This window comes from Myotis myotis, unplaced genomic scaffold, assembly GCF_014108235.1.
Source record: "Myotis myotis isolate mMyoMyo1 unplaced genomic scaffold, mMyoMyo1.p scaffold_m19_p_2, whole genome shotgun sequence".
Lineage (NCBI taxonomy): Eukaryota > Metazoa > Chordata > Mammalia > Chiroptera > Vespertilionidae > Myotis > Myotis myotis.
Window position 1 is genome coordinate 173,967,506 of NW_023416324.1, and position 21,067 is coordinate 173,988,572.

Sequence of the window (21,067 nt, forward strand, 5' to 3'; positions counted from 1 at the left end):
GAGCAAAAATTTAGAGTTTAGTTTTTCTTTACCTTTTTGACACATTCAAACTTCACCTATAAAAAGCAGGGGACTCTCAAAACTGAAATGGATTAATGTAATATAGAATATGACATTTTGAGTATGTTTATCTGTCTTTGATTTTTATCTTTTCCCTGGCCCATCACCTTGTTTTATTTTACACAACTTTCCTTCTGGACTTAATATTCTGGCTTACTTATCATTTCAAGAATTCTGAAACAATAGGTCAGAGGCATAATTCTTGTCATCAAAAGTAAAAGTACTTTATAAAACCTGTGTGGGATTCTCCTACATAATCAGTAAAGTTCTACAATAAAAGAAACGTGTTAGACTCCACAGTGTTTATAGGGCGGTATTCTGTGCCAGGCAGCATAGTGGAGGCAGGAGCTGGAGACAGACTTGGCCTCAAGGTCTGGGAGGAGAAATGTGAATAGATCTCAATACTTCAATAACTTTATAACTCATTTCCCTTTCTCTCCAATTTCCAATGTCTTTGATATTCAATATTAAAACCTCTTTTTCTATAATGTAAAATTGATTATATACGGTGTCTGCCGGGACTTTTTCCCCCCCATGGGTTTTAAGCCTCAACAAATGTGTAGAAACTACTATTAAATGGCAACTATTAATTGAACAAATTCCTAAAATCAAAAGGTCTTTGGTACATAGTCAATAATTGTCTCTCCACTAGATGTTTCTTCCCCATATATATATTTGCAATATTTACCTCAAGTTTATTAATGACTGTTTCAATCTGTTCAGAAAAGTGAGTAGCAACTAGCTCTGCAGCTTTACAAGGCTTCAGGGACACAAGTTCCTAGAGTGAAAGAAAAAGACAAAATCCTTTTGCTAAATCTTAATGTTAATTTAAATAGGATTCCCATAGATGTGAAACATGATCACCTGCCTCAATATTTTCATGAGCTTCTTTATTGCATTTCAGGAGACCTTGATGTAAGGCCCTAATTTAAAGGCATATTGTAAATGAGCAAAATTAAAAACATACCATGTAAAAAGTCAGATTGTGATATACAAGGTTATTCAGAATTCTTAGAAAATGAAAGCACTAAACTCTGGACTTAGGCCATGTATTTGCAGGATGAACAGAATGAACAAAAGCTCCCCAAATTCTCTGTCTGTGAATTTCACCCTTGAGCTTAAAGTAATAGCTTGATGAAAAAAAAAAAAAAAAAGGTATAGTTGCAATTTCTCTGGATAAGAATTTTAAAACTGTACTTCTGATTGCCTGGTAGGTTTTGAAACTATAAGTGTCTTAGGAAATCAACTTAAAGTCATAAGTTTTAAATCAGACTAAGAGAGGCATTGTTAAGTAACCACTGTTAATAAAACCTATTTCTGTCAAATCTAAGACCTCCAATTTGCACTCTCCCTAAACTTTCCTAGACACTGGCTATCATTTTCTTCTTAAACTCTCTTTTCACTTGGTTTCTGTGACCTACTATTCTGCCCTTACAATTGCATATCATATGGCTAACTGCAAAGACCAACTTTACATCACATAGTATATTGTCAAATAAAAAGTATACAAGTTAGTGTGACTGTGATATTAGTGATATATCTAATAATTTTGTGGTATTTTTAGATTAATAATGATTAATATTAAAAATAATATTAAAATAACTGTAGTTTATACTAGTTTTATATAACACATCTCAAAATAGAGCACAACTAATCAATATCACACATGAAAAAGGGGATATTACTACTGATTAATAGACATTACATAGATAAAAAACTTTTATGTCAAGAATTTGAAAATTTAGACAAAATGGATAAATTCTAGAAAAATATAGTTCAATAAATTGACTTAAGCAATAGAAAACTTGCACCGAATAATAAAATATCTTTCCATATGGAAAACTCTAGACTCAAATAGATTCACCTATAACTTCTAGTAATCATTTAAGGAAGAAAAATTCCAATATTAATTAATCTCTTACAGAAAACAGAAAAAAGGAAACTTCTTCAGCTCATTGTATGAGGCTAGCAACATTTTGATCACCAAACCCAATAGAACAATATAAGATAGGAAAGAAAAATTATAGATCTTAATCATGAACATTGATACAATATTCTAAGTAAAAACAAAATTCAACAATATACAAAAAGGATAATACATCAGAATCAAGTTGCATTTATCCACAGAACTTAAGGCTAGTTTAATATCAATAATATTTACCACAAAAATTAGTAAGGGAGAAAAGATGATAAAATTTTTTCATGACAAAACTATTAATATACTAGAAATAGAATAGAAGACTTCCATAAAAATCCTTATAATAAACATTGTACATATATGGGAAATTAAAAATATTAGTGGCATGATTATGCTAAAAATATAAATTTTTGACAGTCTAAAAAAGGACTGAAATCTCTACAGAGAAAATTATAAAACTTTATAAAAAAATGTTGAATAAAGGGTCATACCATACAGTCATAGATTGAAAGATACAATGTCATTAAGATGTCAATTACATTTAAAGTGATTAATAGATTCATTGCAATCACAGTTAGAATCATAAGATTAAAAAAATTTCGGTGGAATTTGACAAGCTGATTCCAAAATGTATTTAGAAGTACAAAAGGTCAAGAATAACCAATACTCTTTTAAAGATATCAAGACTTATTATAAAGCAACAATATTTCAAACTAGAGGCCTGGTGCACGAAATTTATGCACTCAGGGAGGGGGGTCCCTCAGCCCGGCCTGCACCCTCTCACAGTCCAGCAGCCCTCGGGGGATGCTTGACTGATGGCTTAGGCAGCAGTCAGACATTCTTAGTGCTGCCACAGAGGCAGGAGAGGCTCCCGCCATCACCGCTGCACTCGCCAGCCTTGAGCCCAGCTTCTGGCTGAGCGGCACCCCCCACCCTGTGGGAGCACACTGACCACCAGGGGGCAGCTCCTGCAGTGAGCATCTGCCCCCTAGTGGTCAGTGAGCATCTTAATGACTGGCCATTCTGCTGTTCGATTTTCATATTAGCCTTTTATTATATAGGATACTTGTGAGGTCCTGATGTAGAGTCAGAAAATAGATCAATGAAACAGAAGAGGGCCCAGAAAAACAGACCAAGCATATAGATCCTTGATATGCTTATGACAAAGTAGCACTACTGAGCAATAGGGAAAGGCAACCTTTAAAATAACTGCTGGGAAAATTGGGCACCCATATTTTAAAAAAATTAATTGGACCCCCACCTCACAGCATATACAAAAACTGCTTTCAGGTGAACCTAAGATTTAAAGATGGAAGGAAAAACAGATAAAAAAGCTTTTAGACAAAAATATGAAGAATTTCTCATTCAGTATAGAAGAAAAAAATTAATTATTTTGATTTAAAAAAAAAAAGAACTTCTCTTTAAAAGAATCATAGGAAAAAGCCAAAGAGTGGGAGGATATATTCACAACATGTGTCAGTGAAAAACGCTACCATGCAGGATACATAAAGAACACCTACAAATCAATAAGTACAGGAGATATTCAAATAGAAAATTGGGCAAGATTTGAACAGGCGTATTACAGAAAGGATATTTAAATGGCCAATAAACATGAAAAGTCTATCAATCTTAGTAACTAAGAATATGTAAGTTTAAAACATAGTAAAATATCATTACGCATCCACTAGAATTGTAAAATGTTGAAGTCTAGCAAGGATGTAGAATCAATGGGAAACTTCATTCAATGCCAGCAGCTGGTAAAGATATTTATCCCTATTAACTGGCAATTATGGACCCTACAGCAGAGGTTATCAGATGTTAGCATGTCTCAAAAGTACGTGGAGGGCTTATTAAAACATATTGTGGGGTCCCACTCCCAGAGCTTCTGATCCAGAAGGTCTGAGGTAAAGACAAAAACTGCATTTCTATTAAGTTTTCAGCTGATGCTATATTGCTGACTAGGGATCAAACTAACAACCACTGCACTAGAGAAATGCATGTGGTTGTGCTCAGATGCATATATAATGATGACTATAAATGGACTAAAACATCCACTAACAGTAGAATGGACAAACTATGATATACTTGTAAAATAAAATACTATATAACAATACAAATTAACCACAGCTTCAGATAACAAAACATACAAACTTCTCAAAATATTGAGAGGAAAAAAAAAAGGAAATATAGTATATAACTTCATTTACATAAAGTTCAGAAAAAGGCAAAGCAAAAATATAAACTTTTAGGGATGTAGGCATATGCAGTAACAGTATATATAGAAAGGCAAGGAAATATCAGGAAAAAACACAGGCTAATGGGTGTACTATGGGAGTCAGGGCTTGTGACCAGGAAAGGATATACAGGAAGTCTACACAAGAAGTCTGGGGTAGGTACTGCATATAAGTCTATTTCTTGATCTAGACCTCAGATATTTTGCTTTTTAATTTTTTATTAATCTGTACATTTGCTTTATGCAGTTTTCTGTATGCTTTTTATATCTAAAACTAAAAATAAATATTTTTTTAAATATAATAAAATATACTTTATTCATATTGTAAAAATAAAGATTTTTTACCCGTAATCCACAGACCCGATCTAAAAATGGCTTTTGGGTGTCTGCATATCCCTGAAATTATAAACAAATTTACACATTGTGCACATGCACAAGTCCAAATATTTCACTAGATTCTCAAAAGAGATTTATAACCCCAGAAGTGTTAAAAACCACTAATTTATTCACTGTATATACTGCCAGAAAACTTTATTATGAGGACTTTTACACCTACATATTTAATGTTGATTTTATTTATATTACTGAAGCCAAGGAAGCCCTTCAACAAACAGTCTATGTATTTGTAATTGTGGTCTTAAGAGATATTAAAAAGTTCAAGGTGAAAAAAATGTGCAGATGTTGGAAAAAGTCAGCAGAAATAATTGTTGTGCAGCAACAATACTTCTTGCTTCTCCAGTTTGAGTTTTCTGCTGAGTAATTTGTTTGCTCATTGATTAATGCATCACATTTCACATTATGCAGAGAAACATAGCTTCATTTTTGGAAGTCTGGAGTCCATGTGCTCAAACCACTGCTTAATGCAGATTAAGTGAAATAAAGAATGAGCCATAATGTAAATACAGAGACTTAAAGGGGATGATGAAAGGAAAAAGAATACAAAATGATTAAAGGAAAAAGATATAACTCAAAGTAGGAGAAGGTTTTCTTGAGTTCTTTCATCAAGATATATCCATCTTGTTGTTAGCAGGAATATCGTAACATAAAATAACATATATATGTTCTCAATCCTATAGATGAAAGTGTGGAAATTACTTCAGACCACACATCTGATGACTGACTGTATCTCTTTCTCACCAGATGTTTCACATAAGATGTGTTCACATTTCTGATCTTTCTAAACTTTACAACCATCAGGATGGGAACAAAGTACTCATATCACATGCAATGTTTTCTCGGAGTTTCAGATCTCATCTTTTCTTATCATTTTTCACATGTATAAAACATTTAAATTATGTTGAATAACCATATCTTTCATTCCATCTCTAAACCTATCACCAGAAGTTACCCCATCACCTGTTCCTTGCTACAAGGAGGAGTAAAGACACTTTGTAAATAGAAATTTATTTTCAAAACTAGGATTATCTCAGCATCTTTTGTTACTACTTTTTTTCAACAATTAGTGACTCAAAAAAAATACATTTCAACAAACCTGCTAGCTTTGTTGGTTTCTGAGGTATATGGTATGTTATGAACCTATGGACACTAAAGTGAGGAGTGATTTGTGAGCCCTTTTCCAGAATACATTCTGATCACATGTTCATCATGCATTATTGGTCTCTCCATTTTGGCATCTATAGGCATGTGTTTTAAAAATAACTTTTTGTTTCAATGTCAACTCCTGCATTATTGTAAAAAAAAGCATGCATTAACAAAATCAGAATTATTCTGTTACATAAGGAAGGGAAATATATCAGAGAGAAAAACTCATTATAGAAATGTTTCTAAAATTCCAATGGGTGATTGAGTGCAATGTCTCCCATTATGTATTAGAGAATAAGACCAGGAATACTCTCAGAATTGTATTAAGAATGTTGTAAAAACCCACTAATACTCCAGTTTGCCAACCAGCTGATTGAACATAGGTTATTTTCAGAAGCCATGATATAATAAACTAGAGGCCCGGTGCACGAATCTGTGCATGGGTGGGGTCCCTCGGCTTGGCCGGCGATCTGGCTGATCAGGGCCATCTCGCCGGGGGGAGGGACTGCAGGAGGTTGGCCAGCTGTGGAAGACTGGCTGTGGGAACACACTGGCCACCAGGGGGCAGCTCCTGCATTGAGCGTCTGCCCTATGGTGGTCGGTGTGCATCACAGCAACCGGTCAACCGGTTGTTTGGTTGCTTAGGCTTTTATATATATAGATTGTATATGACAGCCTTTATAAATACAAATATGAGGTGGAATAAATTATATGAAAAACATGCAAATCTGCAAGTAAATCAACTTAATAACGTGACACCTGCCATTGCTTGGTTAGCATAAGCTTAATTTGGGAGATATCCATACAAATGGGAAAATTTCAAAAGTTTATTGAATTAGCACCTCAATGTGATCCATTGCTTTCTGCCATACAGACTGCTTCTCCTCTGCACTGTGGCCAGGAATGGATAAAATATTGTGAATGTAGTTAAAGACTTCTTCCTAAGGAGCACAAGACAATACAATTCATTTATTCATTCATCACTCCAAGAATATTTACTCACTATATCTATACCAGTCTTGCTAAATATCTATTATTTGGAGATAGTTAACTGATGGAAAACTGACACTGACGATAAAGAGCAATTGTTTCAAGTTTAGTTTAGTGTAGAGTCTTAAAAGTTGCAAATCTGTTTCAATTAATTTTGTTCTCAATTTCATTAACCTAATGAGGGAATATTATACTTTTGTCTTTGGTCGTCCCTGTCCACATTCCCAATTTCATCTCAAATCACTCTTGCCCTTGTCTATTAGGCTCCATTTACATTGATCTTTTCTTCATTTATATGATCTCTATTCAGTTCCTTGAACATGTCAAAAATTTTCCCCACCTCAGGGTCTTTACATATATGGTTCCTATCCTAGAACACTTTTCTGTTGGCTCTTTGCTTAACTGGCTTCTTCTCAAATTCCAAAGTCAGTTTATATGTTGCTTCCTCTGAGATTCCTTCCGTCGTATATACGTCAGTTCCCCATCATCTAAAGTCAGTCTCCATCACTAAACTGTAAGTTTTAAAATTGCAAGAATTATATCTTTTTAATTATCAATGTATACTTGCCTAATATCAGGCACTCAATAAAAACCTATTGAATAAATGAAAACCTGAATCAGCAAACACATGTCCAAATATTTCTACTGAATGGTTTATACATACTGAATAGCTATTTCTGCTCATTGGTGAATTGTGTGGAAATGGTATGGAAAAGGGTAAGCAATCTCTTAACTCACCTCTCTTAGTGGGTCACGTAAGTAGCAATCAATAATTTTGTCATATTGGTGTTCTCGTTCATACATAAACTCACAAATTTGATAACTAGAACATAAAAGGAAAAAGTTCAGTGTACCAAACAGGCAGGTGGTTATTATTGCTTCAAAAAGTTTTCTCAGCACAGAAATTAGTATAGAAAAATAAATACAGTAAGTGCTATTTCTACTGCTAAATGAAGTGATAGTACATAAGGCAGGGGTGGGGAACATCCGGCCTCCCAGGCCTTATAAGGCCCGAGAAATCATTAGGAGTGTCTTTGACCAAATACAGCAGCTACTTTTTAAGTTGATAATTTTGTATGGACCATGGATGATGTTATAAAAATCCAAATGGCCCTTGCAGACAAAATGTTCCCCACCCCGATATAAGAAAATTATTATCTGCCATTCTTCTAAATATAGGTTTAATATACTGCTGAACACCATGTTTACGATAAATTTTAAAAGTGGGTACAAAATAAATGTTAAAATAACAAGTGCCACAAAAATAAGTTAATATATTAGATATCAATTAATTGTACAAAGTTTCTCTGTACAGAATTAAATATGTCAAATAAAAATATTAAAAACTGAATAAAGAGGTATAATATATTGCATCTTATTTGCTACATTAAATTCTGCAATATTTATAATATATATAAATAGCTGTCAAAATCTATAAAATACTATGCATATTGTAAGTAAAAAATAACTAAATAACTAAAGTAATAAATCATGACTGTTATTTCATTTTTATCCTAAAACAACTGTACAGATACTTCTAATTTACTCCCTGCTAATTTCTTCAAATTTTACTAAATTTCAGATTTAAAAGGCACAAACTTTCATGCTTAGGTTTTTTTGTTATTTGCATAATTTTTCTTAATTTAAAAATAAATGGCAATGCACGGATAACCCAGGCTTCAAGTTACAGAAATGTAATTTAATAGTTGTATCAACTAAATATGACTTCAAAACAACTTACAACTCTGCTTTTTCTGCCATGTGGATGAGCCGACTCTCTTCAAATTGAACTATGCCTCCAGCCTGCAGCAATTCTAAAAGGACCTGAACATTTAAAATGAATGAACAAAAAACTTTGGGAACTCCTTTTATTTACTAGCTTTTTAAGAGTCCATTCAGCCACACACCATAATGTTTCTTTTGCCTTATTACTTACTGATGTTTTGGCTTGGCTTTCACATATATAACAGGTTAGACTTACATTATAATGTTGATCATATTGTATTTAAGTCTCATAAAATATTAATGGCTCTATTTTTCAAGCATGAAAGGAATGCCACAGTGTTTGCAAATAAAACCTTTTTAGAATACCCAATGATCCCCCACTTAGCTAAAAGCATCCATATACATTCTTTCTTGTATGCATGCATATGAGCATAGCCAATGGACACAGACACTAAGGGGGTGAGGGCATGTGCTGGGGGGTGGGAGTGGCTGGGGAGAGGTCAATGGGGGGAAAAGGGGACATACGTAATACTTTAAACAATAAAGAATATTTTTAAAAAGTGAATTTTTATCTAGAGCTTTTATATCCTATAGCTCTTAAAGTTCTTTATGTCTTGTGGTCCACAGGTAGTATTCATGTTTACATGTTATTTTTTCTAATGAAACGGTATTTTTCACAGTAGCATTATTCACAAGAGCAAAAAGGTGGAAACAATCCAAATGCCCATAAGTGGATGAATGTATTAAAAAAATGTGGTATATACATATAAAGGAACATTATTTAGCCTAAAAAATAAATGAATTTCTGACACATGCTACAATCTAGATGAACCTTAAAAATATTAAGTGGCCCTGCCAGCATGGCTCAGTGGTTGAGCATCGACCTATGAACAGAAGGTCACAGGTACAATAGAATCATTACTTAGTCATTAGGGCAATGTGAGAAAGCTCTCTCATGTATTGAAGGTCAAGATCCAGAGTAACATGATCCTTCTCAGAACTCCAGGAAACCATTTAACAAAGCATTTTTCTAACTTAGGAAGTTGATTACTTTCAAGTTAAAAAAAGGGATGAGGGGGTATAAAATAAATAAAACCTATCCAAACTTTACATTTCAGAACCCTAATTTAATCCACTCTGAGTGTTTTAATGTACTGCTACATAGAAGAACTATGGAGTCAACGCCATCTGCTGGAAGCCTCAATGTGGAATAACATCATAGTGCTACGCTGGAGCCAGTCTTACCAACCCACTAAAATTGAGTGTTACATTTTCAGGAATTTTGTAAGTCAGTTGTGAAACACAGCCATTGTTAAAAATTAAACTACGTAACTTTACAGTCAAATAAATTAAAGTAAAAACAAAGGTAATTAATACTAAAAACTCATCACTTTTAATTATTTCATTACATTTTACTATGTATGCTCTTGAGGTTAGTTACTGTAACTGGATCTGTACGGGGAAATATTACATAAGGGTGTTGTACTTAGCATCTCTTTCTAACTCTCGCCTGAGTGACATCATGCTGGTAAGCTGAAATGGTGGGAGTGCTGACACCATGGAAACTGGCAAATTCTGTAAATCAGGGCTTTTTACATTTTTAAGGAGTTGTAAAACAAAGAATATGTGGCATATACCATATGTGGCACACAAGCCTAAAATAGCTACTCTTTGGCTCTTTCCAGGAAAACTGCCAATCCTTGGTTACAAAAGTGATAGAGATAATGTAATAAGGCAATCAGACTTTAAAGTGTGAATGTCGTCATTACAATGTGAATATCAAAAAATTAAGGAATTCTTTTTTTCATTTCAAAAACTTATCTGATTTAGCAAAGAAGTCACTTCACTGATGAATGGGTGAAGTTCTGACATGCTTTCCTTGTTGCACTTTCACCCTTATTCATTCATGTAAATGAAAATATCAACCAACATTCATATCAGACCTACATTTGAAGGGCAAGTTGTTAAACCTTTATCAGCATTCCACTGGAAAATACTAACAAATACTCCGTAAACAAATGTTGATATATAACAAACTGTGCAGGGGAAAGAGTCTGCGAAGGGAAGGAACTGGGTTCTAATCTCAGTTGTGACCTTGAGCAACTTACTTTATCCATTTCCTATATTTCTAAAACGAGTAGAAAAGGAAACTAGTTAATCTCAAAGGGGACTCCCAATAATAGAATATTACTATAGGATGATTACTTTTCAAGGTTTGGCTTTTACATTTAGATGAGATTTTTATTTCTATTTAATTTAGTTATTTATATAAAAAGTTTTTTTTATCATTTTATATAGCAAAATAACATGCATAACATGATCTATTTTTCCTACCAATAGAGAAATAGGGGCAAGATGAGGGGCCACATTACTATTTGTATTCGATATAATTTAAGAGATAACCAAAATTTTAGCAGTCACTGGGCCACAGCTGTGCAGAGAAAGGGGTCACTGTTGCTACCACATGTTCTTTATCTGGGTCTCAACCTCCCAGCTGTGCACTATTACCATAAAAAATCAGCATAGCTATCAAAATTCTTAATTTTTATAGCTTAGCTCACAAAAGTCTGGCAACCAATTTTAAGTAGGTTGACTCTCTTAGTGCTCACAATTATGATGGGTAAACTTTTAAAGAATCCTATTCTTAGAAGGGACCAAAAAAAGGGGGGGGGGCATAAGTAGAAAGAAGTGGTGCTCAAACAGTTACCATGTCACAGCAATTAGTAGGGAGGGGGACAGATGGATAAGGTCTCCAGGAATGGTTAGCCCTAATGCAGTGGGGCTAGAGGGCACTCCCAAAAGCTGAGTGTCCCACACTCAGTAACCTGCAGTCTTTCCATAGCAGTAAGGAGTGGTTATCAGATTAATGACACTAGCGGAAAGCAGGATACAACAGGTGCCAACTGTCGCTGCAATGCATTTATTGTGCACTTCATAGTTAAATGGGAATGCTATTTAACTGAGATTAGGGTCACCTTTCAGATTGTTAAAAAAAAAAAACAAGAAAAAAGAAAAAAGAAAAAAAAAAAACCAACAAGAGCTAAATTAGATCCAAGGAGAAGGATGAAGTCTTCTCCTTGATGTCATGTTGAATGAAGACAGGTCCGGTGCCTAGAAACTTAGTGTGATATAAGCTCCATATATATGCACTTCTAACAACAGTCCACACTGTTTTCTGGTTGCCACTATCTGGCTTAGTGTTAGGTTTTGGCACAAGTCGCTTCCCCCTTAAGCCTTGTGAAGTCTAGCACAGAAGGGTTCTTTTGGGCTTACTCTGTTTGCTTTCCCACTCTTTTTTTTAAATATATTTTTATTGATTTCAGAGATGAAGGAAGAGGAAGAGAGGGAGAGAGGGGGGAGAGAAACAAAGAGAGAGAGAGAGAGAGAAACATCAATGATGACAGAGATTCATTGACCGACTGCCTCATGCATGCCCCACACTGGGGATTGAGCCCGCAACCCCGGGCATGTGCCCTGACAGGGAATGGAACTGTGACCTCCTGGTTCATAGATCAACGCTCAACCACTAAGCCAGCCAAGCATCTTTTCTACTCTTTAGCAAAAAGAGTTCTAGTAGTTCATACCTGCTGTCTTTCAGAGTGCCGGGAGTCATCATCAGGACTACAGAGGAATTCAAGGACCTGGTCAAAGAAAATGCATGCATGCTATCACACTATCAATGAAAACAGCACCTACCCTTTACATCTCACCAATTCATTCACACTTCACCATAAAAAATATAGCACAGGTATATGGTATCTTCCCAACTGACTGGCCTAGTACATGGCACAGGAGGTTCAGGTATGCTGTTTAGAAACATGACTAGAAGGCAGCATCATCTATATACCTTAACTTTAAGATCCCTGATACCATGGACCAAGCAAAGCATGAACTTTGGAGTCAGGCCACTTAAATTTGAATTCTAAACTTAACACTTAATAAGAACATCTATTGTTAATAATAACACTTATTAAGTACGATATTGGATGAGTACCTCAACCTATCCAGGCTTTAGTTTGCTCATCTGCAAAATGGGGTAACAACTATATCAAATACAGAACTATTAGGAGCACTGAATTAATAAACACATATAAAACTGGAACAGAGCCTGGCACTATGAAGTACTCAATGAATCTAGTCATTATTAGCTGCAGATAAGTATTTTCACTGTCATGTGTGGACACGGGGATGCTATTTAATTGAGATTAGGAAATACCTTTCAGAATCAAAGTCATTTGTAAGTACATTCAGATTTTCTAAAAGTAATCTCTCCTCCAGATGATCAACATAATAGTCTTACTACCAGTGAGATGGGTGATTCTTAAATTGGAAAATTTTTCAGCAAAGAAATTTGGAGCAATAGAATAATTGAGAGAACAAAATCTCTATAAACTAATCTCCACAAATCATACCCTCATGATACCACCTTACTAGGCAGTCATACTACCCAGACACATCATTTAACAAAACCAACGATAGCTAAATTAGATCCAATCTGAAACCAGAACAGGCTTGGCTATTACATTTAGAGACCATGTAATCCAGTGAACTTTTCTATGAACAGTAATAGGATAAAAACAATTCTAGCTCTCATTGTTGAAGACACTCACCTGATCAAAGAGGGTTCTGTTTACAAACAAGGTATTGTCAGGTTTTGCAAGCTGCCGGGCAAGGAATGTAAAGAGACACCCGACTTGTGAGGGAGTAAAATCTGAGTTCTCCACCATAACCTGATGAGCAAAAGAGGCCATTTATTCAATATACCATCTGGTTTGACACAAAAAATATACAATGAGAAGGGGTGGGGGAGTCTCATTACTGAAGACTCATGAAAAGATTATTTTGCAACAATTGAGTTTAATACCAATTAGAGAAGGAGCACAACTGCTTGCATACTCTGAAAGGGGATCATTTCGGTGATTTTGGCATATTTCTAGGCACAGCTTGGATCAGAAGTGAATTGTTAGGTAACTTGCAGAGAGATATTAATCATGTTTCCCTCTTGAAGTCTTAAAAGAGAATCCTACTAAAATTAATTTCAGTTAAATTAAAGTAACCCTATCAAAAATCTGCCCACCAGCACAGGAAGAAAGGAGTTGCTTTGGGGCTTAAAATATAATTTCAGAGTGCAGGTATCCCAGAAAAAAGTCAGCCAGCCCACGAATCAATGAAGTGAATAGATTCTCCTTGTCTATAAGCAGTTTCTTGAACAGATGGTTTTGCATAGTGGGCTTTTTACAACCACACATGGTTATTAAATCATACTCATTCCTCTGCTTTAAGTGAGCTTTCCTCTCCCGACTACCTACTATGTGTAAGATGCTATGGTAGATGCCTTCAAGGGAATTATAAATGAGAAAGCAAGGTGAGACAGGTAAACAAATTTGAAATAAAAGGCGCAGTGCTATCTGCACTATTATAAAGGAACAAATTACTCCCGCAGCACAGTGGGGGAAATTATTTCAAGTGGTTAGACAGGGAATTTAAAATAAATTAGAAGAGTAGCTTTTAAACTAAGCTTTAAAGCCCATGTGGAACCTGTGACGGGAAATGCCAGGAGCGAGTGCAACCCAGTCAGAGAGAGCAATGTGAGCGAAAGCAGGAACACAGTAAAATGTGAGGTTGTTTGAGAAACTGTGTTCATTAGAATGCAGCAGCATGCATGAGGAGCAAGGAGAAGTTACATAGAAAGAAAAGATTAGGCCTCAAATGTCATTCTAAAAAATCTAGAATTTATTCCATAGAAAACTGGGAGCTACAAAAGGTGCTCAACCAGGAGAGTTGATCATGATCAGTACTGCACTTAGGAAAATTATCCTATCAGCAGGGTATCAGATAAAATAACGAAGGAATAAATTGAAGGTAGACCAAATGCACATAACTGCAGGGGCCCGGGGAAAGCAAAGGGGTCCTGAACTAGGGCAGTTATAACGAAAAGGGAAGGAGGAAGAAGTGCAAAAGACACTGCAGAGAGAGAGAGGAGACAGGTCGAGTACATATATGCATGGAAAGGTGTGTAGCTAAGGAGAAATAAAAACCTGTGAGATCTTGAGCCTGACAGGCATGTAGGATAATGAAGCTCTTAACAAAGAGACAGAATGCAGAAGTTTGGGAAAGAAGATCATGCACTGCTTTGGGCTAGCTGAGTTTATGGAGGCAACTCTATAACAGATTGAAGAATACCCTCTCTTATCTGTCGAAGAGTCCTAAATTCCCTCCTTCCATTCTCCATTCAAAAATAAACCATAAGATTTTTTCCAATTAGAAAATATTCCCTTGGAGCCTGGCTTTTGGCCTACCTTTTCTTACTTTGCTGGCAGTATATCTCTTTCTTATACGCTTCCTGCTTTTGTCCAGCAATCACAGCCTGCCCAAGTATATAATTAGTCATTCCTAGAGTATATTTCAAGTTTTAGTCTGTGTATGTATCCAAATTCCGATTTAAACTTTCAAAGAGCTTCCTAGGGCTTTAAAACGCTAAGTCATCATTCCGCTTCAGTGCACAGATCCTTTCTGAGGATTCAACTGTCAGGACCCATCTAACGCTCTTCTGCTTTTAACCCTTCCTTTTGTTCTATTAAGTGTAAACTCCTTAACTTATTTCATTCATATGTGGGATAAATAACTGAAAGCAAGAATGAACAAACAAGAAAAACAAACAAACAAATATTCATAGACACAGACAACAGTATGTGGTGACCAGAGGGAAGCCACTACGGGAAACAGTATGGAGAGTCTTCAAAAAATTAAAAATGAGACTACAATATAATCCAGCAATTCAATCTCTGGGTATTTATCTGAAGAAAACAAAACCACCAATTTGAAGATATATGCACCACATGTTCATTGCAGCATAATTTACTATAGCCAAGATATGGAAGCAACCTTATGTGCCCATCTATAGATAAACAGATAGAGAAGATGTGATGTATATACATACAATGGAATATTATTCAGCTATAAGTAATGAAATCTTACCATTTGCAACAACACAGATGGACCCAGAGCATATTATGCCAAGTGAAATAGGTCAGACAGAGAAAGACAAATACTGCCTGATTTCACTTATATGTGGAATCGATTAAACAAAACAAATGAAAAACACAGAAACAAAGTCATAGATACAGAGAACAAACTGGTGGTTGCCAAAGAGAAGAGATTTGGGGAATGGAGGGAACAGGCAAAATAGGTAAAGGGGATTAGGAGGTACACATTTTTAGTTATAAAGTAAATAAGTCAGGAGGATATAATATACAGCATAGGGAATATAGTCAATAATACTGTAATTTTGTGACAGATAGTAACTAGATTATTGTGGTGATCATTCTGTAATGTAAAAAATATTGAATCACTATGTTGTACACCTGCAACTAAAACAACATTGTATGTCAACTATAATTAAATTAAAATAAGTTACAAAAACAAATCCTCAGAGTCTACCTACAAGAAGCTCAAATCCAGGTAGAAAAATATACATGTAAATAATTACCATACAGTGTTCCAAGTACAGCATAAAATGTTCTATGAACACAGAGAAGGGGCAACTAATCAAGCTGGAGGTGTGGGAGAGCATTCTAAGAGTTTCTCATGGATGATATACGAGTTACACATTGGAAAATTGTTAGGAATTTGCCAGGCAGAGAGAAAAGGAAGAAAAAGGCAAGATGGGATAATAGAAAACTCATGCAAAGAACATAAGCCATAAAGATGACACATAAAGTTCAGTGAATTCCAATAATTTAATATGGTTGAGAAGTTCATAATACAGTGGGGGAGGGCAGTAGGAGAGGGAAGAGTTATAGTGTAGTAGGCAGGGACCAAAAAACAAAGAAGGATCTTGGATGTAATATTAAACAGTTTAGATAGGTATGGCAGAAACTAGTACTTGTGCTCCAACATCTGTTCTCTCCTTCTGAGAAACAGAACTCCTTACTTTTAGCTAAACACAGTCACCCACAATACAGTGTACAGAGTCATATATCTAAGTTCTGATCAATATGATATAAGCAGAAATGTAGTACTACACAACTTCTGAGAAATTTCTTAAAGAGAGGGAACACTATCTTCTTCATCCCATTCTGCATTCAGGCTAACTAGAATGCAGAGATGATGGCTGGAGCTTGAGAAGTCATTTTGGACCAAAAGCTAGAAACCACATACTAAAAATAACAGCAGTAAGAAAGAGGCAATCTTCATCCCTGATAAGTTTATAAAGCTAATCTAATAGATCAGGTTGTCTACCTCTAGACTTATATAAAAAAAAAATTCCCTTCAAAATTAAACTGTTATTTGAATTTTCTCTCATAGCAGAACTTAATTACAACTGATCCAATATAGTCATAGAAGAATATTAGGTAGAGGAAAGGCAAGATCACAAACCAGAGGAAGACAAAACTCGTTATAGAGACCATTTAGGGAAGTATTTTGGAAATCCAGGTAAAGCTTCTCCATACTAGCCACCTAGACCAAAGTTTGGGAATTTAGCAATCTTAATTTCATATTCATCACTGCCTATCTTATAAGATCAATAAACAGCTCAAGTGACATAACATATATAAGTGTGCTTTGGAAATTATAAAGGACTATTACAAATGTAATGCATTAATGCTATGACAACTAGAGAATATTTCCATATTGTTTTCTTGTGCAAAATAATCTACAAGTCACTATGAGGAATAAAGTTTCATTTCATGGCCAAATGAACAGGACACAAATTCTAGGCTTTCAACTACACGAAGAAACTGGCCTGATTAAAGCTGTACAGATTCATTAATTAGCAACAGCATTGATCTCAAAATGGCTTTGGACTTAATCTAGTTAGATTTAGACAGGGTGACCATCTCTGTGTGACTCAAATAATGCATTCTTAAGTGTTACCTATCATCCCAGTACCATGGTAAAACTATGGCACTATCTTAGCAACACAGTGAAGTCGGTATGAAACAAAGGGAGATTCATCACATTATTTACTTTTTCAAAGTACTCTGAAGTCAGTCTCTAGTATTGCATACAATCATAGTAACATAGCAATTATCACAATATGCATTTTTCTAGAGTAGTACCTGGTATCCTAGTATACAGACTAAAGTTGCTATACATTAAATATTTTGAATGATTAGTATTTTGTTCAGTTTTTGAAGACAAGAACATCATAATAAAATTTTAAAATGATTGCAGCATATTGCTTCCTTAAGATTATTTTAGAACTTGCTATAAAACAATTCAATTTTCTTAATAAAAACATCAATACAAAGGCATGTATTCTTTGAATACTTACTTTCAACAATATATCCACAATACGCTGTTGATATTCTACAGCTTGCTTGTCATTTTTAAAATCTTCAAAAGTCTAAAAGGGAGACATTTTTAAAAAGAATTATTTGCAAATTTTAGAAGGCAACAGGATATTAGTAATAGTCAGGAACAATTTCAAATAAGATACCCATTCCTCATCAACTTTTTGCTTATATACTTTTAATAGTAAAGTTTTTTTAGTTAGTTAAGTAAAAAGATATAGCACTTAATATAGTATGGTATTCTGAGACTTTAAAATAGACAAAAAAATATAAATATATAGTGATCATCATACAACCAAAAAGTGATTTGAGAAAGAAAGGCGAAGTTTAAAAGCAATGAAAAAGAAAGAACACTAATGGCAAGAGGCGACTTATGAGCAAGGGTTTGAGAAAGCTGAAATACATGTTATATGCTCAGTCATCATTCCGCTTATGCTATTTGGAAATACAGTTTATCAATTGCCAAGAAAAATAACTGTCATGACAAATAAGAAAAAATGATAGATATCTATAAAAATTATTATGGCAAAACTGATACAATGTTAAAATACTCAAGCCTATGTACAAGGAATAGGTATCTTATTTTCAAAACACTGCCAAGTATAGCACTTTTTATGGCCCTGCTCACGTGGAGTCAAATGTATTTTAAGTAGAACATGTATCAAAGTAAATGACAGTACCTAATTCTGGAAAATATCTGATACCTAGAGGATGCATATATGAAGGAATTGAAATTGTATTCATATAAAAACGGGTAAATAAAGTTATTTATTGAATAAGAAAGATGAAAGACTTGCAGATCTTCCCTATGGTTTTCACTCAGCACATTTGGCTCTTGAAATGTTTAAAATCACATAGCAATAATTTATTGCTTATTTTCCTGAAATAAGAAAATAGACTCCATATTGTGCCAATAGAGTAAAAAAAATTCACAGCCATGAACTTTCATGATTACGTCATAGTTACATTCAAATCACATACTTGCTGTTCTTCAAATGGGCCCTGAACTTTCCCAACTTCCCCAAAGCACCTGTGCTCATGCAGGTCTCTTATTAGCATGCCTTTCCTTCTTTCCTCCTGTCTGACCACACAGGAAGCACTTTAAACAAATTACTGCTGATTTGTCTAGTTAATTACACAAAAAAATAAATCTTTTTAGAAAATATTTTAACTTAGCTAGACCACTTTGCTGTCACTTAGTTGAGAAATGCTAAAACTATCAAGTTATCAAGGAGACTGTAAAAACTCTTATTCTGGAAAGATTGAACCAAAAATATTATGATGTTTAAGTGGGTTAAATATGATCCTACCTAAAGAGAGAAAGATGGACTAGAAAGTCTCTCAGTTCTATCTTCAGGTTTATGAGAATAACAAACATGCACACACTCACACACACAGCCTGCCAAAGTGTAGGTACAAACATAAGTTATTATCTCCTAATACAAGTACTAGTCAACTAAAATACAAAACCATGGAGAATTAATATACATATTATAAAAGTAATCAGTCAAGCAAGTAAAAAAATAATTTCATTATCTATTTTCCTTTTGGCAGGATGTATTCACTGCTTTGAAACAGATATTGAAAGTTTACTGCTGTAAACATAATTAAGTGGATATACATAATGACATTTTAAAAAAAATTTTATTATACGTTTTTATTAATTTGAGAGAGGAAGGGAGAGGGAGAAAGGGAGAAAAAGGGAGAGAAAGAAAGATAAACATTGATGTGAGAGAGAAACATCGATCGGTTGCCTCATGTATGCACCCCAGCCGGGACTGAACCCACAACCTGGGCATGTGCCCTGACCAGGAATTGAAACAGTGACCTTTTGGTACAGGGGACAACATTCAACTTGAGCCACATGGGCCAGGGCATAATGACATATTTTGATTGTATTTAACAGATGCCACTAAAATGGCATATCATTGTTAAAACATTATCATTCCACAAAGATGCTTCTAACTATACAATACTTGTTGGAAGACTAATATGCAAGGATGTCCTAATGGAGTTTATGAAGCACACAGGTATACCTAAAACTCAAGTCCAAAGTCATCTGTACATTTGGTCATAAAAACTTCTTTCTGTAGTTTCTTAAAAATTATTATAGGGTTTTTATAAGATAACAACAAGTGGCTAAATCCTAACCAAGGGGTAAACAAACATTCTCTGTAAAGGCCAGAAAGAAAATACTATAGGCTTTTTGGGCTATATGCAATCTCTGTGACATATTCTTCTTCTGTTTTTATTTATTTATTTTTAAATATACAAACTTTTATTCCAAGGTAATTCCAGAAAGTCATGTTTCAGTCATTTTTAAAGTGAGATAAATTGAAGATCTCAGAAAAATTGTATCTGATCTTCTTCTGTTTTTATAACCCTTAAAATGTAAAGAATTCTTAGCTCACACAGACCAGAGGCCAAATGAAGCTGAATTTGATCTACATACTGAAGTTTGTGGACCCTTGTCCTAATATCTTCAGGCACCCTCCAGCAAGATCCCTTCTATGATGATTAAAAACAAAACAATCAATCACCAACAACTTAGGCAAATGGGAAAACTAAAAGTGCAACAAATATCACAAAGTTCAACTTACATAAAATTAACTCAGGAAAATAAGCATCCCAAATGAGTAAAGTTGGCTCCAAAGCCCTAACACCAAAAAGAAGTCAGGATAAAATTGGGTAGAAGAAAGGAGAGTGTGACAAGATTTCAGTGGTGGCAGAACAACTATAATAGCAAAGAGAACCCACCCTGGGTGAGGAAATCCTGACATCAGCTCAGAGACCTGTGGGTCAGACCACAGCTAATAGGAAGGTCAAAGGAAGGGGACTGGCAAGTGTGGATCAGAGGTCTTAGCAAGACAATGCTTTTGGGCCAGAGGGAGGTACCTTGAAAGATGGAGATATTCCTTGGAGGTTTATGATAAAGAAGGAAGTGGCTCAAGATAAAGTACCTACTAAAACAAAATAATGTTAATATTGAGAAGATGACAGACCACCCTCAAAAGACACTATTTAAGAAATTACACTAAATTGTAACAAATGAAGAAGGCACGTGAACTAGGAAAACCAGCCGGTAATTTCCCCCCACCCTCCAACAAGGTCATCTATTATTGCCAGTCCAGAAAAACCAAATACAAAAAATGAGAATAAAAGCAGCAACTGAAGGCACTCTAGAATAAAACAAAATAAGAAGTAGCCATAAAATAGAATTGAACTATAACATCCCAACATATATTACATATGTTTAAACATACAATTGCAGGTCTGAAAGAACATCACAAACTGGAAATTTCA

At 34.8% G+C, this 21,067-nt stretch overlaps 1 protein-coding gene across 17 annotated transcripts in view; it reads right to left on the bottom strand.

The window, feature by feature from the left end:
• The window catches only part of VPS8 (VPS8 subunit of CORVET complex), a 267,100-nt gene that overhangs the window by 106,028 nt on the left and 140,005 nt on the right, over positions 1-21,067 (bottom strand). For 14 of the 17 annotated variants that reach the window (XM_036352529.1, XM_036352532.1, XM_036352530.1 and 11 more), the window contains 8 exons: positions 17,746-17,817; positions 13,079-13,198; positions 12,053-12,109; positions 8,485-8,567; positions 7,482-7,566; positions 6,596-6,694; positions 4,557-4,607; positions 749-838 (listed from right to left, as the gene is read on the bottom strand). In XM_036352529.1, coding sequence (XP_036208422.1) covers positions 749-838; positions 4,557-4,607; positions 6,596-6,694; positions 7,482-7,566; positions 8,485-8,567; positions 12,053-12,109; positions 13,079-13,198; positions 17,746-17,817 — 657 coding nt within the window. The remainder of the gene's footprint in view (positions 1-748; positions 839-4,556; positions 4,608-6,595; positions 6,695-7,481; positions 7,567-8,484; positions 8,568-12,052; positions 12,110-13,078; positions 13,199-17,745; positions 17,818-21,067) is intronic. The other 3 variants (XM_036352534.1, XM_036352531.1, XM_036352543.1) reach the window with 1 other exon arrangement.